Below are 25,929 nucleotides of genomic sequence, written 5' to 3' on the forward strand. Positions count from 1 at the left end.
AACCCACGGACCCTCCCATCGCTCCCTCCCTCAACGTCACAGTCGCGCCCGCGCCCGCCCCCACAGACCCGCCCACAACGCTCGCCCCGCCACCAACCCCCCCGGCGACGACGACCACAACAACCGCCCCGGCGGTCGTGCCGCCGGCGGGTCCCACCGTGACACCCCTCCCTCCTCCCCCGCCCCCTACCGATGGCCCTCAGGTGCCACCGGGCACTGAGCCTCCCCCTCCCCCCACCACGCAGGGCGGGGGGAGGGCGAGGGGAGGAGGAGGAGGAGGGGAGAACAGGACGGAAGCCTCGTCTCCTGACACGCCCACTCCAGACCCCAGTACTGATGAGGAGACAGACCCAGACTACCGCCTGGAGGTCACCACAGAATACACACCAGACGCTAGCACCCCGGGTGAGCGTGCATGTGTGTGCGTGTGTGTGTGTGTGTCTAGTTTTTCTACACTTATGAGGACCCAATACTGTCAACTCAGGGATAGACATATGAGAAAAATTGTCTAAAGAGAGGAATCTTTGCCAGCCCCCACATCTTCAAAGTAAAAATCCACCCCCCAAAAAAAACTGCTTTTGGCGATGTAGCTTGCATTTCTGGGCAATCTCATTCAGATATTTCCAGAAGCCAAACTGGAGTTTGATAGCAGAACATCTTTCAGTGATCTAAAACATCAAACATAAATATCACCTTTTGATGTCAGTCAGAATGAAAGAGCAGGGGGCTTCTTTCTAGACTCATCATTTTGCCCTCCACCGACATACACACCAAACGGCAAACTTGACCCAGAAATGCAGGGGCCATGGCCAGTAGCTGTGTTTTTAACAGTGTTTTATGGTGGATTTGTCCTTTTTAAGGTCAGAATTAAGGGTTAGGTTATGGTTGGTGTGTACTATGTAGTGGAGAATCAATGGTGTCAGTGAAGGTCCCACGAGTATCATAATACACGCTTGTGTGAGAGTGATTATGATTACATTGTTGTTACATTGTTACATTGTTGTGATTACATTGTGATTACATTGTGCACCCATGTCAAGTCAATGTAAAGTGCATCTGGTGGAGCTATTATGTGTATATATAAACATGATTGTAACACTGGTCTTTTGATCTCTTTCACAGGTTATGAGGATCCAGGTAAGAAACCAAAACTGTGTTTCTATTGAGGAGTTTTGTATGCATGCAAGCCAGGTTTCTGAACACATACTTAAAGTGGAGGTCTATGACACACTAAGGAACATGGGAGCTGTACCATTCACTTCACAAATGTCATCATAACTCAAGGGTTGGGCGATATGGACATTGGACAAAATCAAATACCAATTATTTATTTTTTTACCAAATACTAGTAGTACCTCAATATCGATATTGCGACAATATTGTTTTATTTATTTATTTATTTATTTATTTAACCTTTTATTTAACCAGGTAAGTCATTAAGAACAAATTCTTATTTACCATGGCGACCTATTGTAGGGATGACTATTGGTGCTTTCACAAAATATTGACACAATGAGATTTAAAAAAAAAAAATCAGTAATCTGGCTATAATGACTAAGTGGGTAAAGGCAAATAATGGAACAGCTAGAACAGTCTGGTAAGTTGAGAAAATCACATCACTTTACTGTAATACAGCCTTTAAACCCAGGAAAAGACAACACGTATGCCATATTACAATATCCCAAGTCTCAGACGATATCTAGTCTCATAGCACGATATCGATTTAATATCGATATATTGTCCAGTCCTACATAACTCCATCATTTTCAATTTGTCTAATATAATGCTGCCATGTGCAACATTGGTCCTTGGTCTCAGCTTTGCTTTCAAACTCATCAGAAGGCCCGGGTGACTCCTCCCCTTTGACCTTTTCCTCCAATAAGATTGGATTTTGAAGAAGATTAGGGAAACTATGGAGGGGCAAACACTCACTATACATTGCGGGTAAAAAAAACAAAAATGCAACAATTGGGACGTCATCGCTATATAGTCCATTCTATAACATAATCTCTTGTCAGTTCATAGGTGTTATGTAGTTGCTCCATTGTCTCCCGCTGGATGTCTTGTGTGGACCTTCTGTGGCCAGCTATGAGCTGTGCTCGATGGCATTAGAGCCGTCACTGCTGCTGCGTCAGTTCCTCATGATGCCCACAGCCTGTTGTGCTGATGCGCTGCTCAATGTGCACATTGTCCAAGCGAGAACACTGAAAACTCCTTGGGAATTGTGCGTGAAACATGCAACATAACCGGGCAGCATTCCAGACGACTTTGCTCAGAAAGCGCACGGGGAGCATGCAGTCAAATGATGCATTCTTTGGGAACGGCCGGCATGTTTGCTTCGGAATGCCACAGCTAGCTCGATTTTCTTTTTAAAGTAGATCCACAGCCGGCACCATTTTTTTTTCATCGCCTCTCAACACCAACGATGTAACGACGAGAGCTGCAACGATTTAATCGATCAATCGATTAGTCGATCGACGAAAAATTAATCGACAACTATTTTGATCATCGTTTTGAGTGCAATTTTAAGAGAAAAGGTCTAAATTCTCGAATTCCAGCTTCTTAAATGTGAATATTTTCTGGTTTCTTTACTCCTGTATCATGACAGTAAACTGATATTATCTTTGAGTTGTGGACAAAACAAGACATTTGAGAGCGTCATCTTGGCCTTTGGGAAACAACACTGATCGTCATTTGCTACCATTTTCTGACATTATATAGACCAAAACAACAAATCGATTAATCGAGAAAATAATCGACTGATTAATCGATTATGAAAATAATCGTTCGTTGCAGCCCTAGTAACAACAACCATGTGACAGACAGCTTCTTTTCCATAAATGGCACGCTGCTGTTTGGGCATGTGTTATATCTAACTGTTATAACTAACTACAGTAGTGAAATGTTACCCGGACAACCACGACTACTAGCAATCAGTAGCTCGTGACCACAGTGGAAATGTATACCAATTGATCAGCCATTGTAATCCGCTGTATCGTATCCCAAATAATTGATCACTTTGCTCCATCTAATGCCCTAATTTATAATGTTAATTAAGCCTATGCCTACACACCTTGGCTCCGTGCATGACACATAAGACTCTGTCACCAATGAGCAGGGCTACTCTAAGGAAAAAGATCTGTAGGCCTCCATGGTTTCTGGGTTCTTCGTGACCAGTAAGACAAGAGTGTATGTAATGTTGACATTCTGAATAATTCACATTGACTTCACAACTAACAGCACAAACGCACATGGGTAGCGTCTTATGGCTGTCATACTGCGTGCGTTGCCGTGCGCTGGGTATAAGCAGATGGAGGCAGAGGGTTGACCCTATCGGTTAAAAAGTGATGTATCTGCACACAGCCTGTCGCCCTCGCTCCATCTCCATTTAGCCTTTTTCCTCACACAGCCAATGAAATATTAACATGGAAAACCATTACTGGTCCGCCGGAGAAGAACGTCGCACGCTGCCGTTCGTTGGCAGAAGCAGAGGTCACCTGATGACCTTGGAAGTCTTTTTTGTTTCATACCTACATCGCGATGTTTTTACAAAATTAAAAAAAAATATGCCTAGCTGTCTTAAGTTCTGTCTGACTGGGCGTAATTTGAAAACTCTGTGGTTTCTGGACATTGAACAGCTGCTGGACCTTTGAGATTGGGCACCGCAGTATTTTGTCAACTTTGCTAATATTCATTCTGCAGCTCAGAGACATATTGTATAAAAAAAAAAAATCTGCTAAAATGTGTTACACATTTGTACAATGAACGCTGTACTCAACTACTCACCCCCTAAACTACTCACCCCCTACTACTGATACCTTTGTGATTTGACCTGACTGCTTTGTGCTCCGTTACAGTATAAACCATTAAATCCCCCCCCAATCACCCTTCTCTCTCTCTGTCTCTGACCAAGAAGACAACCCGTCTGATGAGATGCCAATCATAGCGGTGATGGTGGCCCTGTCCTCCCTGCTGGTCATCGTCTTCATCATCATCATCCTCTACATGCTCAGGTGGGGAAATGTCTGGACGATGTCATATAATTATGGAAATGAGATGAGAGGGAAACTTGAATGATCTGTGTGTGGGGAAGCTTCGTCACTGCAGCAGCAGAAGCAAAGTCCGAATTCAAGACAAACCAAGGCCGATATCGATGTCTCATTAACTAACGATCCACATTTCAGATTCATAATTAATATAAGTTCTAGTAGTTTTCCTGCCTACCAACACGAGGGTCGCAGGTTCGCGCCCCCGTGTTACATCAGGCTTGGTCGGGCGTCCATACAGGCACGATTGGCTGTGTCCGCGGGTGGGAAGCCAGATTAGGGGTATGTCTGTGTTCCCGGTCGACTGACCTCTGGTCGGTCGGGGCGGAAGGGAACTGGTGCGTGATCCTCCCGCGTGCTACGTCCTGTCGGTGAAGCTACCCGCTGTCAGGTGAAGAAGCGGCTTGCGCATGTGTCGGGGAAGCATGGTGCTAGTCTACGGCTCTCCCCAGATCGGCAGAGGGTGGAGCAGCGACCGGGCCGCAGGGGGGGGAAATTGGGTACAATTGGGGAGAAAAATCAGTTGTAGTCCATACCCAGGGATGCGTGCGCCACAACACTGTGCAGACTCATACCCAGGGATGCGTGCGCCACAACACTGTGCAGACTTGCCAAAAATAAAGTTGGAGAAATGGAAAAAAAGAGCCCTGCGGCGAATGCCTAATGTGCTGCTGTTACAATGATTGATTGACATTCTGCTGGGAGACTGGGGCAAGGTGTGTGTGACTGTGTGTGTGTGTGTGTATCTATCTGTGTGAGAACATACACTGAATGTCTTTGCATGTTGTTTGAAAGGCAGAGATGTCTGTATTACTGTACTTTCCAACAATACAAACAAATTAAGAAGCAAGTTACAAGTTCAACCAAAACATAAACAAGACAGAGTCATATATTCAGATAAACAACTTACTGTATCCATTCTGAGTTTCCAAGCTCTCCCAATAAACCTGGCCAAGCTGAAGACTGTGAAGTGAAGTGCATTATGAGTGTCTCAATGCACAATTACTCAAGTGGTATCACTGATGATGACATCACTTATGACATCATCAGTGATTTATGACATCACTGAAGTGATTACTTCATCAGTCGGACAAAAATGTAAACAGAACAGACAGAGAACAGAGCCCACATTGCCAAATTGATATACCGTAGATAGATTATCGTATTTGTACGATAATTTTGCCCTCTACGATGTACGATCAATAATGCCAAATTCCCCAAAATGTACGATAATTTGATCATCTTGTGACACTTAGTTGTAATCAATATTAATATGAATCCTATGTCTGTCTGACATCTTCTCACAACGTCTTTGCAGCCAATCATGCATTCATGTCCCCTAGGACGAAGTAATTTTAGTTCAGTGGTACATGCATAGAGTGCTTTGCTGTTCCTTTAGTACTTACTGGTGTAAAATGTACTTTAAAAGTAAAAAGCACCTAATTTAACATGGAAAGTTGAAGGTTGTTTTGGTGTGATTTTAAAAATTAGGTTTAAATCATCATCATGATCATCTTCATCATCTTCATAATTAAAATTGCCTAAGTGGGCGGGCGGTGGGTAGTCACGATTTTGCGGGCTGTGTCTGTTTGTAACATCATCGGTGATGTCATAGGGATTGTGTTGTCATCAGTGATGTCACTTGAGCAATTGTGATGTCATCAGTGATGTCACTCGAGCAATTGTGATGTCATCAGTGATGTCCCTCAAGCAATAGTGATGTCAGAGGGTGGTACTGCAACATTGAGGATGCCAACTGCCATAAAACACCAAAAAGAAGAAGGCACACGTAGAATAATTTCCCTCCAAAAACGATAATTTTGACCCTCGGGTACGATAATTCAACATTTCCCACCTGGCAGTGTCTTCTGTTTGAGACATAGCATACAAGTGGGTGTGGCACAGTGACAGATCTGAAGGAATGGCTGTTGGAGCAGGGCATGACGACAGGCGGCTCCACGATGCCATCAGTGCAGGAGACCTGGACACACTGAGGAGCCTGCTGCAGGAAGACCGCTTCAGAAGGCAGGTCAGGAGACCTGGACACCCTGAGGAGCCTGCTGCAGGAAGACCACTTCAGAAGGCAGATCAATGAGCAGTGTTTTTATGGGTGTTGTTGGACCCCTCTGGTGTTGGCAGCCTGGTGGGGACATGCTGCCTGTGTGGACTACCTGATCACACAGGGAGCCCAGGCAGACCTAGACTCAGCCCTCAGTCTTAATCCGTTTCACTCCTGTAAGACTGAGAATATTACTATTTAAATCTTTGCATAACGTTAGGTGGCGCTGTTGGAAGCCTTGCATCGGAGAACCAATCATGAGTGCTGTGGGCGGGCCTGCTTTCTGGGGGCAGTTCTCATGCAGAATGCATTTGCGGAGAAACATATTAATCACTTAGAAACAAACATAACCTGTTAATAGGACGTGTTTCATCCGGCCCCGGCGGCTAGAGGTCTTTCCCCCAGCGATAAACCCGACTCCCGAGGCTAACGTTACAGAGCTGCTGATGACTTCACACAAGTTCACAGTATCAAGCGGACCACTTCCGGGTAGGAAAAATGATTGTAAAATAAACCACAGCTATAAATTTTGTTTGGAGCATATCAGCTTCATGCTCTGTGTTAGGACTATGATAAATGGCATTGCCGCTACCAAATAAAATTCTAATAATAAATGTAGGCGTGTCTGCTGCCGGCGGTTCTCGCCGGGCTCGGACAGACAGTTTCTGACAGTGAAATTCCCAGACGTTTGGTGGCGCAGCTCATCAAACGTCTGGGAGCCGAGACTAAGGCAGACCTAGCTGATGAGGGTGTCTTTACGCCTCTCACCTGGGCCGTGTACCACGGTCACCTGGACTGTGTCTGGGTCCTCCTGGAAGCCGGAGCCGACCCCAACAGAAGCATACACGACTCAGGCACCCCTCTCTACATCAGTGCTGAACGCAACCACCTGGACTGCTTCCGCCTGCTGCTCCAGGCCACTGGCGTTCTGACCCGTGACGTGGCTTCTCTCCTGCTGGAGGTGGTGCTGCATTACAGGTGCAACACGGCCTTCGTCCAGCTGCTGCTGGACCATGGCGCTGACCCCGCCCTGTTGACCACAGTGCAGGCACAGCTGGAGCAGAGGGCGGATCCCAACGCTCTGTGTCTTTCTGCAGGCCAGGAGATGTCCTCGCAGTCTGGCCCCACGTGTGTCGGATCCGGATCCGCCAAGTGCTGGGCACACATCACCTGAACCAACTCCACTCCCTACCACTAACACAATTGATGATGGACTTTGTGCGCCACCAAAACCGATTTGAAGCTTGAAGGGAGTCAGTTTATTTATTTTCATTTCCTAGATTTAGTTCTTCAGTGACTGTGTTTCAAACAAATCCAGGACCAGAGATTATACATCATCAGCAGACACCACCTGTAGCCAATCCTACTACTTTGGAGTGTGTCCGTGTGTGCTCGGTTCATCATCTCCAGTCTCCACCCCAGAAATTCTGTTTATCTTAATATGACGTGAGGTTCAGTTAGCTTTGCACAGAAACAGCCGGGAGAAGTACTTTTCACTTTTATACTTGATTACATTTCAGAGCTTGTAATTTTGTACTTTTACTTGATTAAACAAGTTGAATCAGTAGTACTTTTACCAGAGTCTTCATTTAGACAAGTAACTGTACTTCTACTTAAGTAAAGAATGTGTGTACTTTATACTTTTCCCATCTCTGTTGACAGGTTTAAAAAGTACAAGCAGGCGGGCAGCCATTCCAACTCCTTCAGACTGACCAACGGCAGATCAGATGACACAGGTAAAACACCCACGTGTGTCGGTGTGATTACGCGTGTCGGGGCAGATGTGACCGTACATATTCATGCATTTCCTCATTTTTGTTTATTCTGCGTCATAGCAACAAGTGTGTGCGGTTCTTCTGTAGCGCAGCCTGGCCTGATCCGACTTGTCACACCAGGGGTTTTTCTTTCCGATAAGATTGGATTGATCTTGCTCTTCTAAATGATAACATCACTGGTTGACTGTTGACAGAAGGCTTTTGTTCAGTTTGATTACCTAACCAACACAGCTGAAGTTAGCTGCAGCAATACTGCATGTGGCAGCGCTGGACCATATCGCCCTCTGGTGGGCATTTTCTTTAAAGACAGTGAATGATCAGATCTACTAGTAGTCTATTTAGTAGTGGATCTTTGACACCCTCTCTCTCTCTGTCTGTCTGTCTGTCTGTGTGTGTGTGTGTGTGTGTGTGTGTGTGTGTGTCTCTCTCTCTCTCACTCTCACTTTCTCACCTCCCACCCACCCCTCATGTTTGTATCTCCACCTATCTCTCTCCTCCCGTTCCTTCCCTCCTCTCTTTCCTCTCCTTTTGCCTCCCTTCCCCGACTGCTTGCTGGCTCCAGAACTCCAGAGTGTGCCACTATTGGCCCGTTCGCCCAGCACAAACAGGAAGTACCCGCCCCTTCCTGTCGACAAGCTGGAGGAGGAGATGAACCGTCGCATGGCTGACGACAACAAGCTCTTCAGGGAGGAGTTTAATGTATGGCGCACGCATACCCCCGCACCCTCTGTGATATCAGTCAGCCTGAGATTCACCCTAGACCTGAATAGTTGTATCATACCTTTGCAGCGAGGCATGTCCAGTTCTTGATTCCAAGCTAGCTAACTGGTTAGTAAATAAGTGGTCTAGTGGACAAAACCAAGAAAAATAACATTCAAAATGAGACACAATCAATCAATTGTCTGAGGAAGGGCTTTGCCCGAAACGTCACAATTTTTTGTGGTCAAATAAATATTTGGGAGCAGCTGCCAGTGTGCGGACTCTATTTTTATTACAATCAATCAAGGCCCTAAACCTCCAATCAGAACAACATCAACCTCGATCAGTAGCTTCCCAGACTCTTTAAACTTGCTTAGGATAAAGGCATGTCTGAATGAATGAATTTATTTGACACGTCTTAAATGCCACAGGTATACATTTCATCAGCTCAAAGGAGGCAAAATAAATAAGCATACACAAAAGCATATGTACAAGCCGTCAAGGATAACACAAAGCAGCCCAGGGCTTATTTCCATTGTGGTCCTTTGGTGTAAAAAGGACCGATATCTCACCCTATTCCATTTGTCAGTTAATCAGCCTATTTCTGCAGCACCTGCATGAGTCCCACATGGAGGAAAGAAAGATGGAGGAAGGAGGAAATGATGCGTAGGATCAAAAAGGAGAGATCTGAGGAACCTCAGATCTCCCTCCTCGCCTCAGACCGAGGCGGCCGGACGTATCTCCGCTCTGCGCTTATCTCGATGTTTTGGTCTGTGTGTCCAGGCACTGCCGGTCTGCCCCATCCAGGCATCGTGTGACGCTGCGTCCAAGGAGGAGAACAAGGAAAAGAACAGATACGTCAACATCCTGCCATGTGAGTGACACTCTTGATACGGCTTATCAGCCAATTAAGCCATTTACCACCACTTATCAGTGGGCCTCAGAGCAAACATCAAACGCTGTCGTTGGCAGCAAAAGCCACTTTACAAAGAGGTGTACTTAGGCTTATCATAGTTTATGAATGTGATGAATAACTAAAAAAAAAAATCTTATTCTCCAAAGTGTGATTAAAATTCCAGATCTCATCACATCCTCCTCCTCCTTTGCTTTCTCTCTCCATTTTTCATGCACTTTCTTTCAATTATTTTTTCAAATGTATTTTTATTGACACATTGATAAAAATCACTTAGTCCTGTAATTATATTATCTGGTACATTATTATTATTATTATTATTTCATTTTTATTTTACAAATTATCACAATGGAAGACCAAATTCTATAAATACTGTCCATTTGACATCTGTCAACATATCTCCATATAATCTTATATAGATTTACTTATACAACTTGTATATCTAAAGATGTCAACATCTACTCTTGGTCTTCCTAAATAAATAAATAAATAAAAGAAAATGAGACGTAAAAATGAAACACTCTCTTTCAGATGATCATTCCAGGGTGCACCTCTCATCTCTGGAGGGAGTGCCCGACTCCGACTTCATCAACGCCTCCTTTATAAATGTTAGTATGAATACAGCATCTTCTCCACACTGTGTGCTAGCTTGAGCCCAAATGGTGCCACTCACTAACTCTTGGTGTACATCTTTGTTCACCTATCCTCTTTCATTCATAGGGTTACCAAGAGAAGAATAAGTTTATTGCAGCTCAAGGTAAAAAAAAACCGGCATAGGAAAAATTGTGTGCTCTAGTTTCAGACCATTTAATAACTAAACTACTTAGTTGTTAAATAACTAAACTAATTAGTTATTAACTGTCTCGTCTGTCTTTTTGTCAGGGCCGAAAGAGGAAACGGTAAACGACTACTGGCGGATGATCTGGGAGCAGAACACAGCCACCATCGTCATGGTGACCAATCTGAAGGAGAGAAAAGAGGTAGGAAAGCCTACAGGGAGCATGGATGATTGTGTTTATATACCCTGTAGGATGTATGGACAGTATCAAAACATATGTATTTGTTGTACTGCCTGTAGATTTTGTGTGTAAAATTGAGAGGGAAAGACTGGATGACACAGTTTGTAAAGCATGAGTAAACTATCTCAACCTTTCAGTGTGTTCGTTTTATCATTAACACATGTCAGTTAATGTGTCATCTGTACAGTTTGTGGAGCAGTCCACTTTTTAAACTCAAGTGTGAATCCTCGTATGGTGACCAGTGCGAGCAGGGTTGACGTTTCGGCACAGGCCACTGCACAGATCATAACTTTGCCTTAATCAGTTTTCTGCTCCTCGCTCATTCTGTCAAAGATTGGCGCAAATTAAGGGTTCTCAATATTTACATTTTGAATTGTTCTCTTCCTGTAGTTCCAAAAACTGAAATAAAACGATGCTGTTATTTCCCTGTGTATACTCCGCAGACTAAACCGCCCTCTGTGTTGCAGTGTAAGTGTGCCCAGTACTGGCCGGACCAGGGCTGTTGGACATACGGGAACATCCGCGTGTCTGTAGAGGACATGATGGTTCTGGTGGACTACACCATCCGCAAGTTCTGCATCCAGCAGGTACCGTTACTCCCCCATGTGACTCAGTGTCCGAACTCTAACTCTCATTTTGACCTCAGAAGAAATGTGGACGACACAAAAGGTGACGGAGCATTTAGGACAGAAGAATCAGCAGTTCCTGCAAATTATCTGACTTGTCCCAGTCATACTAGTGCAGGCCAGAGTGCTAAAATGTGTTTTAATTTGTATTATTTTATCAGAAAATTACATATAAAACATGAGGATGACACTTTTGTGTCTTAGACAAACAGACAGACAGATATACTTTATTATTTCACATGGGGGTACCCAGCAGCATAAAAAACCATACATAAACTATACTATCATTCAGTCTCTACAGTCTAAACCAGAGGTTTTCAAAGTGGGAGGCAGGTCTCCTCAGGGGGGCTGCAAGCAGTTTCAGGGGAGGCTCAGTGAATGGAAGTGACAATATAGTATTACATTCGTTATTAAAAGTAGATCTCATAGAATAGCCTAAATGTGTGTGATTTGGTTAAAGAGATTTTTGAATTTGGGAATTTGACAGAAACAAACAAATAAATGCCTTCAGACAGACCTTTTTATGTAAATTATTTGGTGTAGTCTAAAGGTCCTTACACATCAAGAGCGATGCGAATATACGGCACGAAATTGCGATGCGGGTTTTGACCCACCTGTCAATCACAGCCACAGATGTGTACACGTCGGAAGCGAATTTCTGAAAAGTCGACGTGGTTCGAAAAAATAAACACCGCAATAATGCTCGGCGAACCTTCGCCGTTGGTGTGTACGGTTGCATTGACTGATATAGGTTCGGAAGATATTATTGACGTGCGAAATAATCGCACGAAAAAAACGTGCTCGGTGTGTAAGGACCTTAAAGCATGTCAAATAGCAATATCAGGCTATCTTGGCTCAATCGCCGAGAGCCTATGGGATCAAATAACAATCATGATCCCATTGGCGTCCAGGAATCGAGCGAGGGGGGGGGGGGGGCTCCTTATTCCAAGCTTGGTCTGGGGGGGAGGCCCACAGTCTCAGACTTTGAAAACCCCTGGTCTAAACTATACTGTTACTTTAGTTTCCCATTTCCTCTAGCAGTGGTGGTAGTGTTCCTGCTGCGGTGATGCAACACTGCTGCTGAGTGAATAGAGAGGAAGCACTGGTGGAGTGTGGAGCGTTAAGTGTACACACTGCAGACACTGGCTGCATTCAAACAGATTTGGATTGTGGACATGCCGTTATTCAAACATGAAATAAAGTCTAGTGAGCCAAATGAATAGCCAGTAGCCACACATCACTGTTTGACCAGTCGCCGTCGTTCTACCAGCTGCTTTGATCGCGTCTCCGCAGGTGGGCGATGTGTCGGGGAAGAAGCCCCAGAGGCTCGTCACCCAGTTCCACTTCACCAGCTGGCCGGACTTCGGGGTGCCCTTCACCCCCATCGGCATGCTCAAGTTCCTGAAGAAGGTCAAGAACTGCAACCCCCAGTATGCCGGGCCCATCGTGGTCCACTGCAGGTAAGTGTCTGTCTGTCTGTGTGTGTGTGTGTGTGTGTGTGAGACAACCTCCTCCACCTGGCTCACTGTATTTGTGGTGTCTGTGGTCATACATGTGGGACCACTCACCTCTTTCTGTCTTCCCCCCCCCGGTCAGTGCGGGCGTGGGGCGGACGGGGACCTTCATCGTGATCGACGCCATGTTGGACATGATGAACACGGAGAGGAAGGTGGACGTGTTTGGCTTCGTCACCAGGATCAGAGCCCAGCGCTGTCAGATGGTGCAGACGGACGTATGTCCACAGTCCACACAGCACTGAAGCCATCATTCACTTACCAGATTTAGCATTAAGCACTGCCATAATGTCATGCATTCAATGTAATGATCTCTCTTGTTCTCCTCCCTCCCTCCCTCCCTCCCACAGATGCAGTATGTGTTCATCTTCCAGGCGTTGTTAGAGCACTACCTGTATGGAGACACGGAGCTGGAGGTGACCTCTCTGGAGACCCACCTGGCCAAACTCTACGCCCCCTCGCCTGCAGCGGGATGTGGGGGGCTGGAGACTGAATTCAAGGTGTGTGTGTGGATAGTACTCGGAGATGTGATTCTTCCTGATTAATCAGGAAATCCTGCTTTCCGACCTGAACATCACGTCAATCATGCAGGTCCATAATATGATGAGTCATGCTCTGCACTATATATTTTCCAGCTTTTTTGTCCTTTGCCGATCACGTGCCGGAGTACTTTTTGGCTTGACTCCACAGGATCAACCGTTTCACCTTTTAGTCTTCTACCTAGTCTAGTAACAAACATCCATTATTGTCTTTTATTCATTTAACCACAAATGCATCTATTGTCCAAAATATTACTTTTTTTGTGATACAAAGTAAACAAAATCTATAGTGACTTTCGTAACCTTTTCTTCTAGAAATTGACATCCATCAAGATCCAGAACGACAAGATGCGAACAGGCAACCTGCCCGCCAACATGAAGAAGAACCGAGTCCTGCAGATCATTCCATGTGAGTGGTGCCGATGTGGGTGTGACTGAGGTGCTGATTGTGTGCACACATAGTGATCGATGCCATGTTGATGAACTTCCACAGGAGGTTTCTCTGTGCCAACCCTCTGTCTTAAACAAACGCCTTTCTCCTGCAGACGAGTTCAACAGAGTGATCATTCCCGTCAAACGAGGAGAGGAGAACACGGATTACGTTAACTCCTCGTTCATCGATGTGAGTGACAACGCATCTTCCTATAGACGAGAGCAGATTATTTTAGCCGTGCAGTCGATCCATTAGGTGTTAAAATATCTCCTTTGCCCGCTCTCTCTCTGTATCTTCCATACCTCCCGTCCCTTCTCCTGTCTCCTGCTGGTCACAGGGCTACCGTCAGAAGGACTCGTACATGGCCAGCCAGGGCCCCCTGCAGCACACCATAGAGGACTTCTGGAGGATGATCTGGGAATGGAGAAGCTGCTCCATAGTCATGCTCACTGAGCTAGAAGAGAGGGGGCAGGTAGGTTTGCTCGTTTGTGTGTGTGCGTACGTATGTGCATACGTATATGTGTGTGTGTGTGTGTGTGTGCGCGTGCGTGTGCGCGTGCGTGCGTGCGTCAGCTCTAGGGATGCATGGATACCAACACTGGTATCGGGTATCCGGCTGATAACTGGCTAAAATTAGAATATTGATATTGGAGAATTTACTCGGTATACTACAATAGTTCAGTGTAACATATCATGAAATCAATGCATTTTTCCTCACATAATATATGGATATTAGATCTCTCTAATGGAGCAAAATGTATTGCACATAAATAATTTTTGGTCCATCCGTTGGCCCAAATGGCTGAAGTCGACACCACACTGAGGAAAATAAATGGTCGGGATTCGGGATTAGTATTGGCCAAAAGTGAAACAGTTGAATGTCAACTAATAAGCTGTTGAAATGTGACAAATGCTCTGTAGGCGGACTATCCAAACAAAGTGGTACCTTTGTCTTTGTTAGCACTGCACACTCATACCAATCACTCATTGTTCATTGTCCGAATGGGATGTTCAGAAAACTATTGCAGCAAGTGACCTCTGGCCTCAGTGTCATTCTTCTTCTTTGTTATCGCATTTAATGATTCGTTTCCTGCTCATCGCTATTGTTTGGACAATTGTCAATGGATTTGAACTCACCTCGGCCTACACACAGTAAAACTCCAGACCATCTGGACTTTGAGATCTCGAAAGTATCCGGTCATTTTATCTCACCATCTCTCGTTGCGTGATTTTCCACGTCTCCTCCTCTGGTTCCTGCAGGAGAAGTGTGCTCAGTACTGGCCCAGTGACGGAGTGATGGTGCACGGGGACATCTCCATCGAGCTGAAACGAGAGGAGGAGAGCGAGAGCTACACGGTGCGAGACCTCCTGGTCACCAACAACAGGGTAAGGAAGGATGAGCCATCCTCATTTAAATTAATTTATATACTTCTTTCAGTCCCATTCCACATCAGTCGCATCTTTTCAGACATGCCTATCTCAAATTATCAAGTGTAAATATTGTTATGTTTTTATTGGACAGTTTGTAGAAATCCTACACTGCAGACATGTTCTAGGCATAACTCACTCTCCTCAAGGCTGGGTAAAAGACCGCCCGCCCTTCCTCTTGGAAAGAGTTGGCTTAGCTCAAATAAAATCAGACCGATTTTAAATTGTGCTTTTCAAAGCCCAAATCGGCTCACACCAATCTCTCCTCCTCGCCCCCTCACCCCTCTCCATCCGTCCAGGAGAACAAGGCTCGGGTGGTGCGTCAGTTCCATTTCCACGGCTGGCCCGAGGTGGGCATCCCCACGGACGGCAAAGGCATGATCAACATCATCGCCGCGGTGCAAAAGCAACAGCAGCAGTCTGGCAACCACCCCATCACTGTGCACTGCAGGTAAGCCTGACAACCACCCCATCACTGTGCACTGCAGGTAAGCCTGACAACCACCCCATCACTGTGCACTGCAGGTAAGCCTGCAGATGCAGCCTGGTCCAGCCACTATATCGCTGCTTATGTTTACCGATGGAAGAGAAAATGTGTTTTAACCTAAATGATGGTGGGTCATGGATCTGCGTTTTCCCCCTAAAATCGCTCCACAAAAACACTCGACATGGAAGGGCATTCTTACCGACTTCACCCGAACCTGACATGGATTGTTGTATTTGTACTTGTGGGAAACTACTGTGTGGGTGTGTGCGTGTGTGTGTGTGTGTGTGGGGGGAAATGTTGAGGCTATTTAAGTCACAGGAAGACGCTGCTCAGTAGAATTGTTCTCTTCTTCCTTGAGACATTCTAACTGCTATCAGAACTGCTGCCGTGCCTCGAGCTTCTTTTCAAAGGTGCACACGCAACGTTATGGGCTTTTTCTCTGTGTGCTTTGCTGTTCTTGTGCTCGAACAATGCAGTTATTTGTGTACGTTCATGTATGATGACGGATAATGTGTGTGTGTGTGTGTGTGTGTGTGTGTGTGTACAGTGCGGGTGCAGGCCGGACGGGGACCTTCTGTGCGTTGAGCACAGTCCTGGAGCGCGTGAAGGCGGAGGGCATCCTGGATGTTTTCCAGACAGTCAAGAGCCTCAGATTGCAGAGACCACACATGGTGCAGACACTGGTGAGGAGGACTCCGCATGCCTCGCTGAGCATTTATAGGGATCATTCCTGGGTTTGTCGACGTGCCCCAGTTGGCCTCCTGTTTTAACAAGTGAACCGTTTGTTTGACTCACATTTGCTCTCAAACTTAGAATTAACAAGCGGAACCATTTAATAATCATTTCTAACAATGGAGACGGCCGGGCCAGCTGTGGCTTTGTCACTTGGCAGCTTGGTCCGCGTGATGATTGGTTGGGAACAGAGAGCGACAGAGAGAAGGGCGCATGCATACCGGCGCACAATTGCTCACGCACACGATCCTCCGCCACTTTTTTCTCCAAGTGTGCGTGTGCGTACGCTTCAATCATAACCTGCAAATGTCCCTATAGCAAGACAGCGAGCTCTCCGCTGCATGCAAAATGACTGGGAATGACAGGCGATCCAGTAACGGTGGATATTTTATGGAATTAGGTGCTGCTTCGTGTGTTGCAGCCTCTGAAACGCTACGTCTCAAATGGCAAATGACGTGAAATTCCTTGTTTTTCCCCCTTCCCGAAACAAGACTAGGTCCAAACCTAATATTTGAGAGGCTTGCAGTGGCTCCCCAGCAAAAAGGAGGATCATTTATTTTCAATATAATTCCATCCATAACTAACACAATATTAATAATAATAATTATTATTAATCTATATAATAAAATGTATGTCTGTGTACACGCCCACACCCCCAGTCGGATTGGGCTGAAGATTTGCATGGCAGTGTGCTATGATCCGGGGGAAGATTGTACAGTGCTGGGACCACCTGGAATGTCCTGGAAACCACCTCACGCCCACATCCCAGGTCGGATTGGGCTGAATTTTGATAGGCCATGCACGACCGACGCTCAAAACGGATGCAGGATACGCACGTGAATGCATCGCCTCTGGCCTTAGTGTTATCACACACCGTCCAGCATATACTAGGTTTGACCTAGTCTTGTTTCTCTTAATATGCAACAGCTGGTTGTAGGTTGGCTTTAGAGATCAACAACAGATTTGATTTATTACTTCACAAGGAGGCTTTGTTTTCGGCCCTATTAGTTTGTTTGTCAACAGGATATCTCAAAAAATGTCTGAACCAATTTCCATTTAATTTGGTGGACAGATCGGCCTTGAGTCAAGGAACAATTTGTGTGTGTGTCTGTGTAATTCTGCTGGTGATCTAGGATTTCCACCAATAAACAGCGCTTTTTAGCAATAACTATGAAACTAATGATGATAGATGCTTCATTCCAAAACCTATGGGTATGTTTAGGGTCAACAAATTGAGTTAACTTAAAATGTTAAGTGATAGGAATGATGCCTTCGCATGTAGCAGCAAGTTGGGGAAATCGTTTAGCACTGGGGGAGGTTTGCTCTCTCGTAAAGCCATCTAGTCGGAAGTTTAATTGCTTGGATCGGAGAAATACAATCAGCAGTTTCTTCCAAATGTAGTGTATGCTGCATTCAGCTGTGTGCCTGAAAAGTTTGACTTGTAAGTGGAAAATATTTTTTTAAGAACTATCTTAATGTATCAGAATAAATGGGCCAGTGAGGCAACAGTTTCAACGGAGGCTGCTGTACTGCAGTCACAGATTGTTGTGCAATTACAGCATAGGCCGGGAGCCAGATCCCCAACCCAGGATGTTTTCTGCTAGCTTTTTTTCCACTATTATTTCCTGTTAGCCTATACCTTGGCTTGGGCCATCATGAAGTGCATAAGGTCCACCTTCAACTCGGGGGCCGTTTGGTCTCAGGGGCCCAAAAAAAACCTTTTTTTGGGGCATGGTTCTGGCAAAATGATGTGAATGCAAATAACAAAGTACTGCAATGGCATAAAATAGTTGTGCATATTTGTTACATTTGCAAATTGATGAAGCCGTGTGTCCTCTCCCTCCCTCCCTCCTCAGGAGCAGTACGAGTTCTGCTACAAAGTGGTCCAGGAATATATCGACGCCTTTTCTGACTACGCCAACTTCAAGTAGGGACCTGCCATGGATGGGACGTCACAAAAACACACACGTGTGCGCGCGCACACACACACACACACACACACACACATGCATACATTAACAAGGACACGGCTGCATATTCCCATCCGATGGATATAGAACTCATCGCAACTTGATGCGTGGATTGGGTGAACTGCCCGGCGGAAAAGGGAACAGAGCTCTCTGCACAGAGAAAAGCGAAGGGCAGTCGGGACAGAGGAAATAACTGAGATGCCCTCTTGAATATTTTGTAATATTGGTCTTGTTAATACAGCCCTTCACCCCCTTCCCATCGCTTCCCCCCCCCAAATGTATATATACTTACTGCGTTGCATCTTTTTACTTTGGTTTCAGACACAGTTTTGAGTTTGGCTACATTTTAGGGTGGTATTTGTAATGTATTTTATTGGTATATATAAATATATATAAATATATATGAATATAAAATCTAATGCTTTAGAGGCTAATGTCAAAAATCCAGAGTCGAGGGAATGGTGCTTGGGGCTATTTTGTGTTTTTTGTTTATTTTTTTTTATTTTTTTTTAAGGACCGAGACTTAAAAAGTTGTTGGCCTCTCCGGATCCACGCTGTAGCTTCTTGTGACTGGTCAGCAGAATCCAGAAGTCGATATTGCAGAGCCAGCCTGGATTGCTTTTAGACACTCCTACAGACACACGCGTGCACGCACACACACACACAGACTGCAGAGCTATTTTTCTGTACACAGTAGCGGTCGTATTTACTTGTCGAATGCATCAGCCGAGCCCTTTAAAGGAACAGTTCACCAAAAAAAAAAAAAAAAAACTCTTGTCATTACCCTCACGCCAGTGGAAACAGGTGAAATGTGTCCATATAACACACAGGGATCAATCAATGGAGACTGGTTTTCTCTCGGGTTATGCTGCCCACCTGTGTTTCAACTGGCGTGAGGGAGAGTAGATGACAGAATTTCACAGCCATTCAGATAGTAAGAGTTGCGTCATCTCCATTCACTCCAATGGACCAGTTTTTTTTACTTTGCGATAGTTCCCGGAAGTAAGGTTCTGGATTAAGCAGCACTAGTTAGAGTTGCAGCAGAATGTGCCGTTTGTGATGTACTTTGAAGGGGTAAGACTTTAAGGATCAAATTGTATATTATCAGCATTATTTGATGCATTCAAATGGCCCACCACATACTTCCTGGAACTATCCTAGGAACTAGCTAGAATGGAGCTCATGGCTGCGAGAGTCACGTGACGATCAATCATTTTGGACTTCCATCGGCGCGACTCTCTTCAATGACTCTGCCCCCTATTGAGTCGCAAGGGTCAGGGGTTCAAAGGTCAGCCATGATTGAAGATCAGGATCACTGTGACGTAGCTCCTGGTCCCAAGACACACATCTTGGGACACACCAGTGTGTGTTTGATTTGCAGCATGAACTCGCGGAGGGACACGGCGCGACGTCACTGTTTCATCTCTGCCGAGTGCCAAAGCCCTCTTAGATGTTCAGCTTCTGGATCCAATCAGAAATTCACCAACCAGCATGTTTAGACATCCAGTGCAACACACCTGTTTTACTCTCCGCCGATATCTTTCTTGCACCAATGCGTACAGGACTCCGACAAGAAAATGGGAAAGTAGTAAATTTATGTAAATAGTTTTTCTCTCCCATACAGAAAAGAAATAAGGTATAGGTTGGTAGGTATAGCATTGGTCTACCTTTTAGGTTGAACCTCTAAAATGTTATTTATTTCAAACTAGGTTGCAGTATCAACAACACTGTTGATCGTGTCGACATGCCAAAGCAGAGATGACACAATCATAATGAATTCCAGTAGGTTATTGCATCATAGAAATAAACCAATTTCTGATACCCAGTGTGTTTCAGGCTTTGTTTACGGACATTCAGCACATGTCAGTATTGTAGATTGTAGTGAGAACCTTCTTCAAATGCATTTCTTTTCTGTATGGGTTACCTTAGAATCAGCATGAATTATTTCCTATTTTCTTAGACTGTCCTCACCTCACAACGCTGTATTGTGTTTTTCTTTTCTTTTTCTTATTAACAACGATTCCACTTTTTTTTCCTACCACGATCACATCACTGATGCCGAAGAATGTTTCATTTTTTTTATTACAATGCTGTTGCTTTGATATTCCTCAAAATGGATACATTGTTACTTTAATCGTGGAAGTGTGCCATGCAATGTTTGCTGTGATTTTTTTTTTCTCTCTCATGGCTGTCCTATGAGGACACTCAGGCTTGAAATATACCATGTGTTTTAGATGAGACCACCATTGAGGCCATGCCCTTTATGATTGTAATGAAAGATAAATGATGTCAGTTAGCCGCAGGGTTTAAGGTCAGTCCTATTTCAACTCAGGAAATGACTGACGACGGGTTGTTTCAATTTACAAATTCAACAAATTCAACTTGAGTTAATTTCCAGAGTTGACTTGCGTTGCGGATCGTTTTAACTCCCACCAGTATTGGAATATCAATTACCTCTCCCCAACGTGGTTTCTGTGAAACGGTTTTAGATGAGTAAAAAAAAGAAACTGATTTTTGGTTCATCTTTAAATCACATGACGGCCTGTGATGTGTCATCATCGATATGGATTTCAGCAGAATGTCCATACAGACATCAACAAGAAGTTTCTGATTCGAAGTTTACAAGCAATTTAACCCTCGTCTATAATGTTTCAAGTGAAAACCAGACACCTACATCACACTCACTAATGGTCCCATATATTACTTTTACTACTAAAGGATGGAGTACAATCAATTGTAAGTTATTCATATTGGACAGAGTCATCAGAAGTAAATACTTAATTTTCTGAAATTGTGGTTGATGTTGATCGTTTGAACACTCATGCACTATTTGCACCAAAACAAAAGCCCTTGACATTTTAGAAATATTGGAACCAAAAGAGAGAAGAGCTCACGCAGATAATATGGCCTTGATATCAGAAGCTCTTTCAGGTCTCTTCTCATGGCCTCAGGGTAGGCCTCTTGATTGAGCCCTTTATTTTGAAAGCGCAGGGACTACGAGTAGCGGACATTTCATTTTGAAAGCGCAGGGACTACGAGTAGCGGACATTTCACTTGACCAGTCACTGAAAAAAAAATTGTCTGTCACTGTATTTGTCATTGTCATTTCAGGTCAACCTTCATTCCAAAGCGTCACAAGTGCCCATAGCCTACTATTAGTTAGGTGCCATTTTTGTTCCTGAATTATTTTGTCACCAATCTGGTCCTCAGAGCGTAGTGGGTGTGCACACTAGAGTGAGGTGACACGGCCATGCTTTTTTTGTTTGGCTATTAATATCAGCTGGGTTATGTTTAAATTGCATGGGTGTATTGTGTGTGTTTGGTGAATGGCACCGCCTCACCTTGACAAAACAAATGACACTGTGCCAACCTGTGAGACCCATGATTTTGCTATGGTAGTTAAATAAGAAAAGTGCCTCGTGTAGGTTTTCAATTAACTGTATTCTCTTTCCTTTAGCTATATGGTTGATGCATATGATGATGGTTCCCATGCATTATGCCCCCACCCACATGCATTTTCTATACCATCACAATCCAGACCTATATGACAAAGCCTCTATGTGACATCGCAAATCAAGCAAGCCAAAGCCAAGACTGGGTCAATCATCCTTCCATTCACATTCCCTCTAGTCGCCGCTTTCTTCTTCTACTTCAAAATGACACAGAGTTCAGTTCCCTTTCTAATTCCATTCCATCTCGACGTCAAGGCTTCGTTTCATTCCATTTGATTTCACTTGAATACCGGACCCACGACAAATAATCCATCGTGGGTCCCTAAATGTTCATTGGCTGATTATTTTAGCCCCAGAACAAAAATGACGGTTGCATCATTTACCGACTGTCACAAAGGGAGGCCAGGTGTCCCCGTTTTTTTAAAGCCCTTTCCTCCTGGCTACCTGTTGAAAACCGTGAGCATCGCCCCAGTAGATCGTTTTGAATGAGCATTGATACAAGTCTCCACAGCCAGAGAGGAGGAGGCTGGAGGAGGAAGAAGAAGGGTTCAGAAGGTTCAACCAGTCTCTTCTTCTCTCCACCGTATGTGTCTTTTATGTCCACCTGCACTCTCACTGCTTTCCCCTCACTCCTCACCACCTCCTTTCCTTTTCACTTTGCCCTTGGACCAGTTTTCCAGTGGTCACTGCCCACTCCCCCTTTGTACATACTGTAAGGTTATTTATATTTTATTCCTGTCTGCTGCCTTGCTTTTTATTTTTATTTTATTTTCTTCTCCCTTTTATTTTTTAAAGATGTATATTGAACTGTATCGGGACCATTTTGAAATGTATTTAGAGATGTTTTGGCCATTTTTAATTTGGTCTTGTCTTAAGCAAATCCTATTTTTTAATTTGCATCCGTTTGTTTCTAGTGTTTTGTTATTCAACATTTGAATATATGTATATATAATTATATATATGATAAAATTATATATAATTATATAATGCCAAATGGCCTTTCTAAGCAAGATACTGTTCAAACTTAATAAAGTTGCTTGAGATTTTATCATTTCTCTGTCTATATATTTTATGCCAGAGTGTGCGTGACAGTGAGAGTGCTATATATCTTGCCTGTCCACGCTGATAACATGGCAGAGGTCCAGTATTGTCAAACGCCTCCATGTGCTGTCTTTGCTTGTTTCAAGTCATCGTGACCATCTGATGCTCATTATAGCGGTTCTTCTCAATGAAGACGAATGGTACAGTGGTTGAAAATAATTGCCCATCCCTCACATCAGACATGCCTCTGTCTTGGAAGGCTCCTCAATCAGTGTTTAACCCTCATCCCCTTAATTATTAAATATTGACGTGCCTTTTGTACGTCACCTCTCAATTATTAATCATGGAGTCATTCGGTGTTAACAGTTGTGCGAATGGAAAACTGAACAGGAACGTGTATGGAACACATTTTTGTTAATGGTAGAATTGATATTTCTCTGTTTTGTATGTCCAGGGTCCACTGAGGAAATTCATAGCCTTGCTGTTCAGTGCATCAAGAAGATGGAAAGTCAGGGGGTGAGGAAAACATTCGATCAGCTTCTTTCTTTCATGAAATAATGCATCGTTTAGAGACGAGGCATAAAGAGAGGGTTCGTTTGGCATGTACACAAGAGCTTCACAGCTAGAGTTTAAAATCCTTGTGAAGTTCTATCAACAAAAACGTGCAATCACTGTAACATGCTGAGTTGAGTGGAATAGGCTATACGTTAAAAAAAATATGACAGGATATTACAATATGATTAATGTGTGCACTCACTGCACATCTGTGATACAGCTGCTAGACAAAGGCAGATTGGAGTATTTCTTGGTGATATATAGCTGCTGCAACCCAAGACTTTTTCTGTCACATTAGAATCACTGACGCCCAGGTAAAAAGACAAGAGGTAATATAAGGGATTATGTAGCTAATATTATAAAACCAAGCACTCTTGTGGGGGAAAAGAAATATATCTAGCCATACTCTATTAGCTAGTTTAGCATTACTGACCTTTCCGAGATCAACCTAGCCATACTAACCTAGCTATCTATGTAGTTAGCTAGCCAGCTGACCTTCCAAGATATGCCATGGTCATTGATGAATGAAAGAAAAACATGCTTTTTGACTTGAGTTCCTTCTTTGCTATCCAAGTTTGCCAGTTTGCTATCTTGTGCTCCGAAAACTGTGTGCGCTAACTGCAATAGTTGTAGAATTCCAATCTGAAAAGCAAAGGGTTTTTGTCACACAACCAAACCAACATGAGCAGCATTGATAGCATGAAATGCAATTGAGTTGCATCTCCCAAAAAGGTGTGCTGGGCAAAACAGTATAAAGAGGCTAATATGACGACAGCATCAGTGTGTAAAAGCCAAAGGCAGCCCATTTTAAAATGCTCATGCATTGACTTCTCAAAAGGCTGTTTGCTCTAAAACTCTCTCACCTCATTGACAGATGTGTCTGGGAGGAGGAGGGAGGGAGTGGGGGGGTAGGGGGTTATCTTGCCTCAACCGATCCCTTTGCATCCAATGGGCCTGTATCAGAACTCTGGACCCTGACAGATCAGCAATGTCGACCAGAACAGTGCCACCCTGTCAAGCACTTCTTGAACGGGCACTGGACCCGCATCTGCAACTACACCAGAAAATGCTTGTCACGGTATGTCACCCCGTAATTGAGAGGGATGTCGTCGGTGGCCTGGCCAGGAAGTCGGTGTGTTTGCTCGCCTTGTCTTCAGATGCTCCGGGGGGTTGCCCTGACCAACGGGGTTAAGCTGGTCTGACGTGGACGATGTGTGACAGGTCAGAGTGATGTCACAACAGGTGCAAAAAGAGAGGAAATGGGAACTATTCATTCGGACAAGGAGGACATATTGATCTGCGTATCACTTGTAGATTTGGCCTCTTGGGATTTGCAACTGTTATTATGAACTGGTGCATGTTTGCACCCAAGAATCGAACCTCATACGATTCTTTACGACACATCCCAAATAGTGTCAGGTCTTCTGTCAAAATTTTGAGTTGACAATGTGACCCCCCTTTGGACTTCCTCTACTCTGAAGAATGAATGTGGTGATGTCCCAGTCCCACACTGCACATCTGTTGAGATGTGTTAATTACATTACATTACATTACGTCATTTGGCAGACGCTTTTATCCAAAGCGACTTACAATAACACATTTTTTGTCAGCAATAGAGCAATCAACTATGGAGCACAGTCTATGACAACTACAACTTCTGAAGGAACAGTGGTACAAGTTTAGTTTTTTTTTTTTTTTTGTGAAAGAGAGAGAACAAAGTTATATATATATATATATATATATATATATATATATATATATATATATATATATATATATATATATATATATATGTTAAGATGTGATAGGCCCGCTGAGAAGTTTTAGTAAGCCCGCGTGCTGTGATGTTCTTTGAGAAGTATACTGTATATTAAATATACTGGGTATTATCACTATACCAATAAAGTTATTGTGACGTGGATCTGATTGTATGGCCAGCGGTTGAGGTGATAGTGTTTGGGAGGGGAGGGGGAGGTGACTCATGTGAGGAGATGAGCATCCCAAGGGTCAGGGGTGTCACTGCTGTTTGCAGATGATAATTGGGATTGGCCCCAAGACCACTCATTTCACCATGGGGAATGAAAGGGCCACAGGGGTCAACGATGGGCAGGGCAGGGATGGAAGGATAGGGTGACGTAGGGGCAGAGGGGGGCATTATGGAAGGGTACATATATGGAGGATGAGGAGGCTCATGAAAATCACGAGACGTCGACACTGATAAACTGTGAGACACCTTCGGCTACAGACCGGCTGAGAGACAGAAGTGAAGTGAGCCTCGGGACACCTATAGTCATACAATTATCAGAGACAAGCAGAAGTTGGGACTAAGGTAAGGACGCTTGAGATTTTAAAAAGTTGTACTGTAGGCCTATTCTATTCATCTATCAAATCCATGTAGTTGATATTAGAGTAGATGTTAGAGACAATGGTGTTGCTATTGGAATGGAACCACGGGCTCCATAGTGGGGGAATGTTACTTTTACAGGGATGCAAACTAGTCACTTTTAGGTGACAGTCACCGCTTTGATCCCAAAAATAGGGCAGTTACTGTAAGTGAATGATTTCTGAGTGGTTTTGTGTCTGCCCTGGTGTCTGTCACTTTGTTCGCTCTCCATGAGTTTGCATCCCTGTGTATAAGCTG

General features: G+C 44.2%; 1 protein-coding gene across 1 annotated transcript; it reads left to right on the forward strand.

The window, feature by feature from the left end:
- The first annotated feature begins 318 nt into the window (after window positions 1-318).
- ptpra (protein tyrosine phosphatase receptor type A) lies at window positions 319-18,376 on the forward strand. Its single transcript, XM_083660672.1, has 20 exons — window positions 319-405; window positions 1,123-1,137; window positions 3,917-4,013; window positions 7,768-7,841; window positions 8,443-8,579; window positions 9,363-9,453; window positions 10,024-10,100; window positions 10,213-10,249; window positions 10,375-10,472; window positions 10,979-11,098; window positions 12,431-12,597; window positions 12,734-12,869; window positions 13,002-13,151; window positions 13,506-13,599; window positions 13,736-13,812; window positions 13,961-14,095; window positions 14,884-15,009; window positions 15,351-15,502; window positions 16,086-16,221; window positions 18,127-18,376. The coding sequence occupies exons 3-20, from the start codon at window positions 3,934-3,936 to the stop codon at window positions 18,199-18,201; spliced, it is 1,962 nt and encodes a 653-aa protein (XP_083516798.1). The 5' UTR covers window positions 319-405; window positions 1,123-1,137; window positions 3,917-3,933; the 3' UTR covers window positions 18,202-18,376.
- Window positions 18,377-25,929: the final 7,553 nt, after the last annotated feature.

The sequence above is a fragment of the Poromitra crassiceps genome (assembly GCF_964638095.1).
Source record: "Poromitra crassiceps genome assembly, chromosome: 25".
NCBI lineage: Eukaryota > Metazoa > Chordata > Actinopteri > Beryciformes > Melamphaidae > Poromitra > Poromitra crassiceps.

Excerpts from the sequence above, each read along its gene's own strand:
- ptpra (XM_083660672.1), top strand. The coding sequence starts at position 3,934 with ATGCCAATCATAGCGGTGATGGTGGCCCTGTCCTCCCTGCTGGTCATC. Across the intron at positions 10,473-10,978 it reads ATCTGAAGGAGAGAAAAGAG|TGTAAGTGTGCCCAGTACTG; the intron begins GTAGGAAAGCCT and ends TCTGTGTTGCAG. Across the intron at positions 16,222-18,126 it reads CACACATGGTGCAGACACTG|GAGCAGTACGAGTTCTGCTA; the intron begins GTGAGGAGGACT and ends CTCCCTCCTCAG.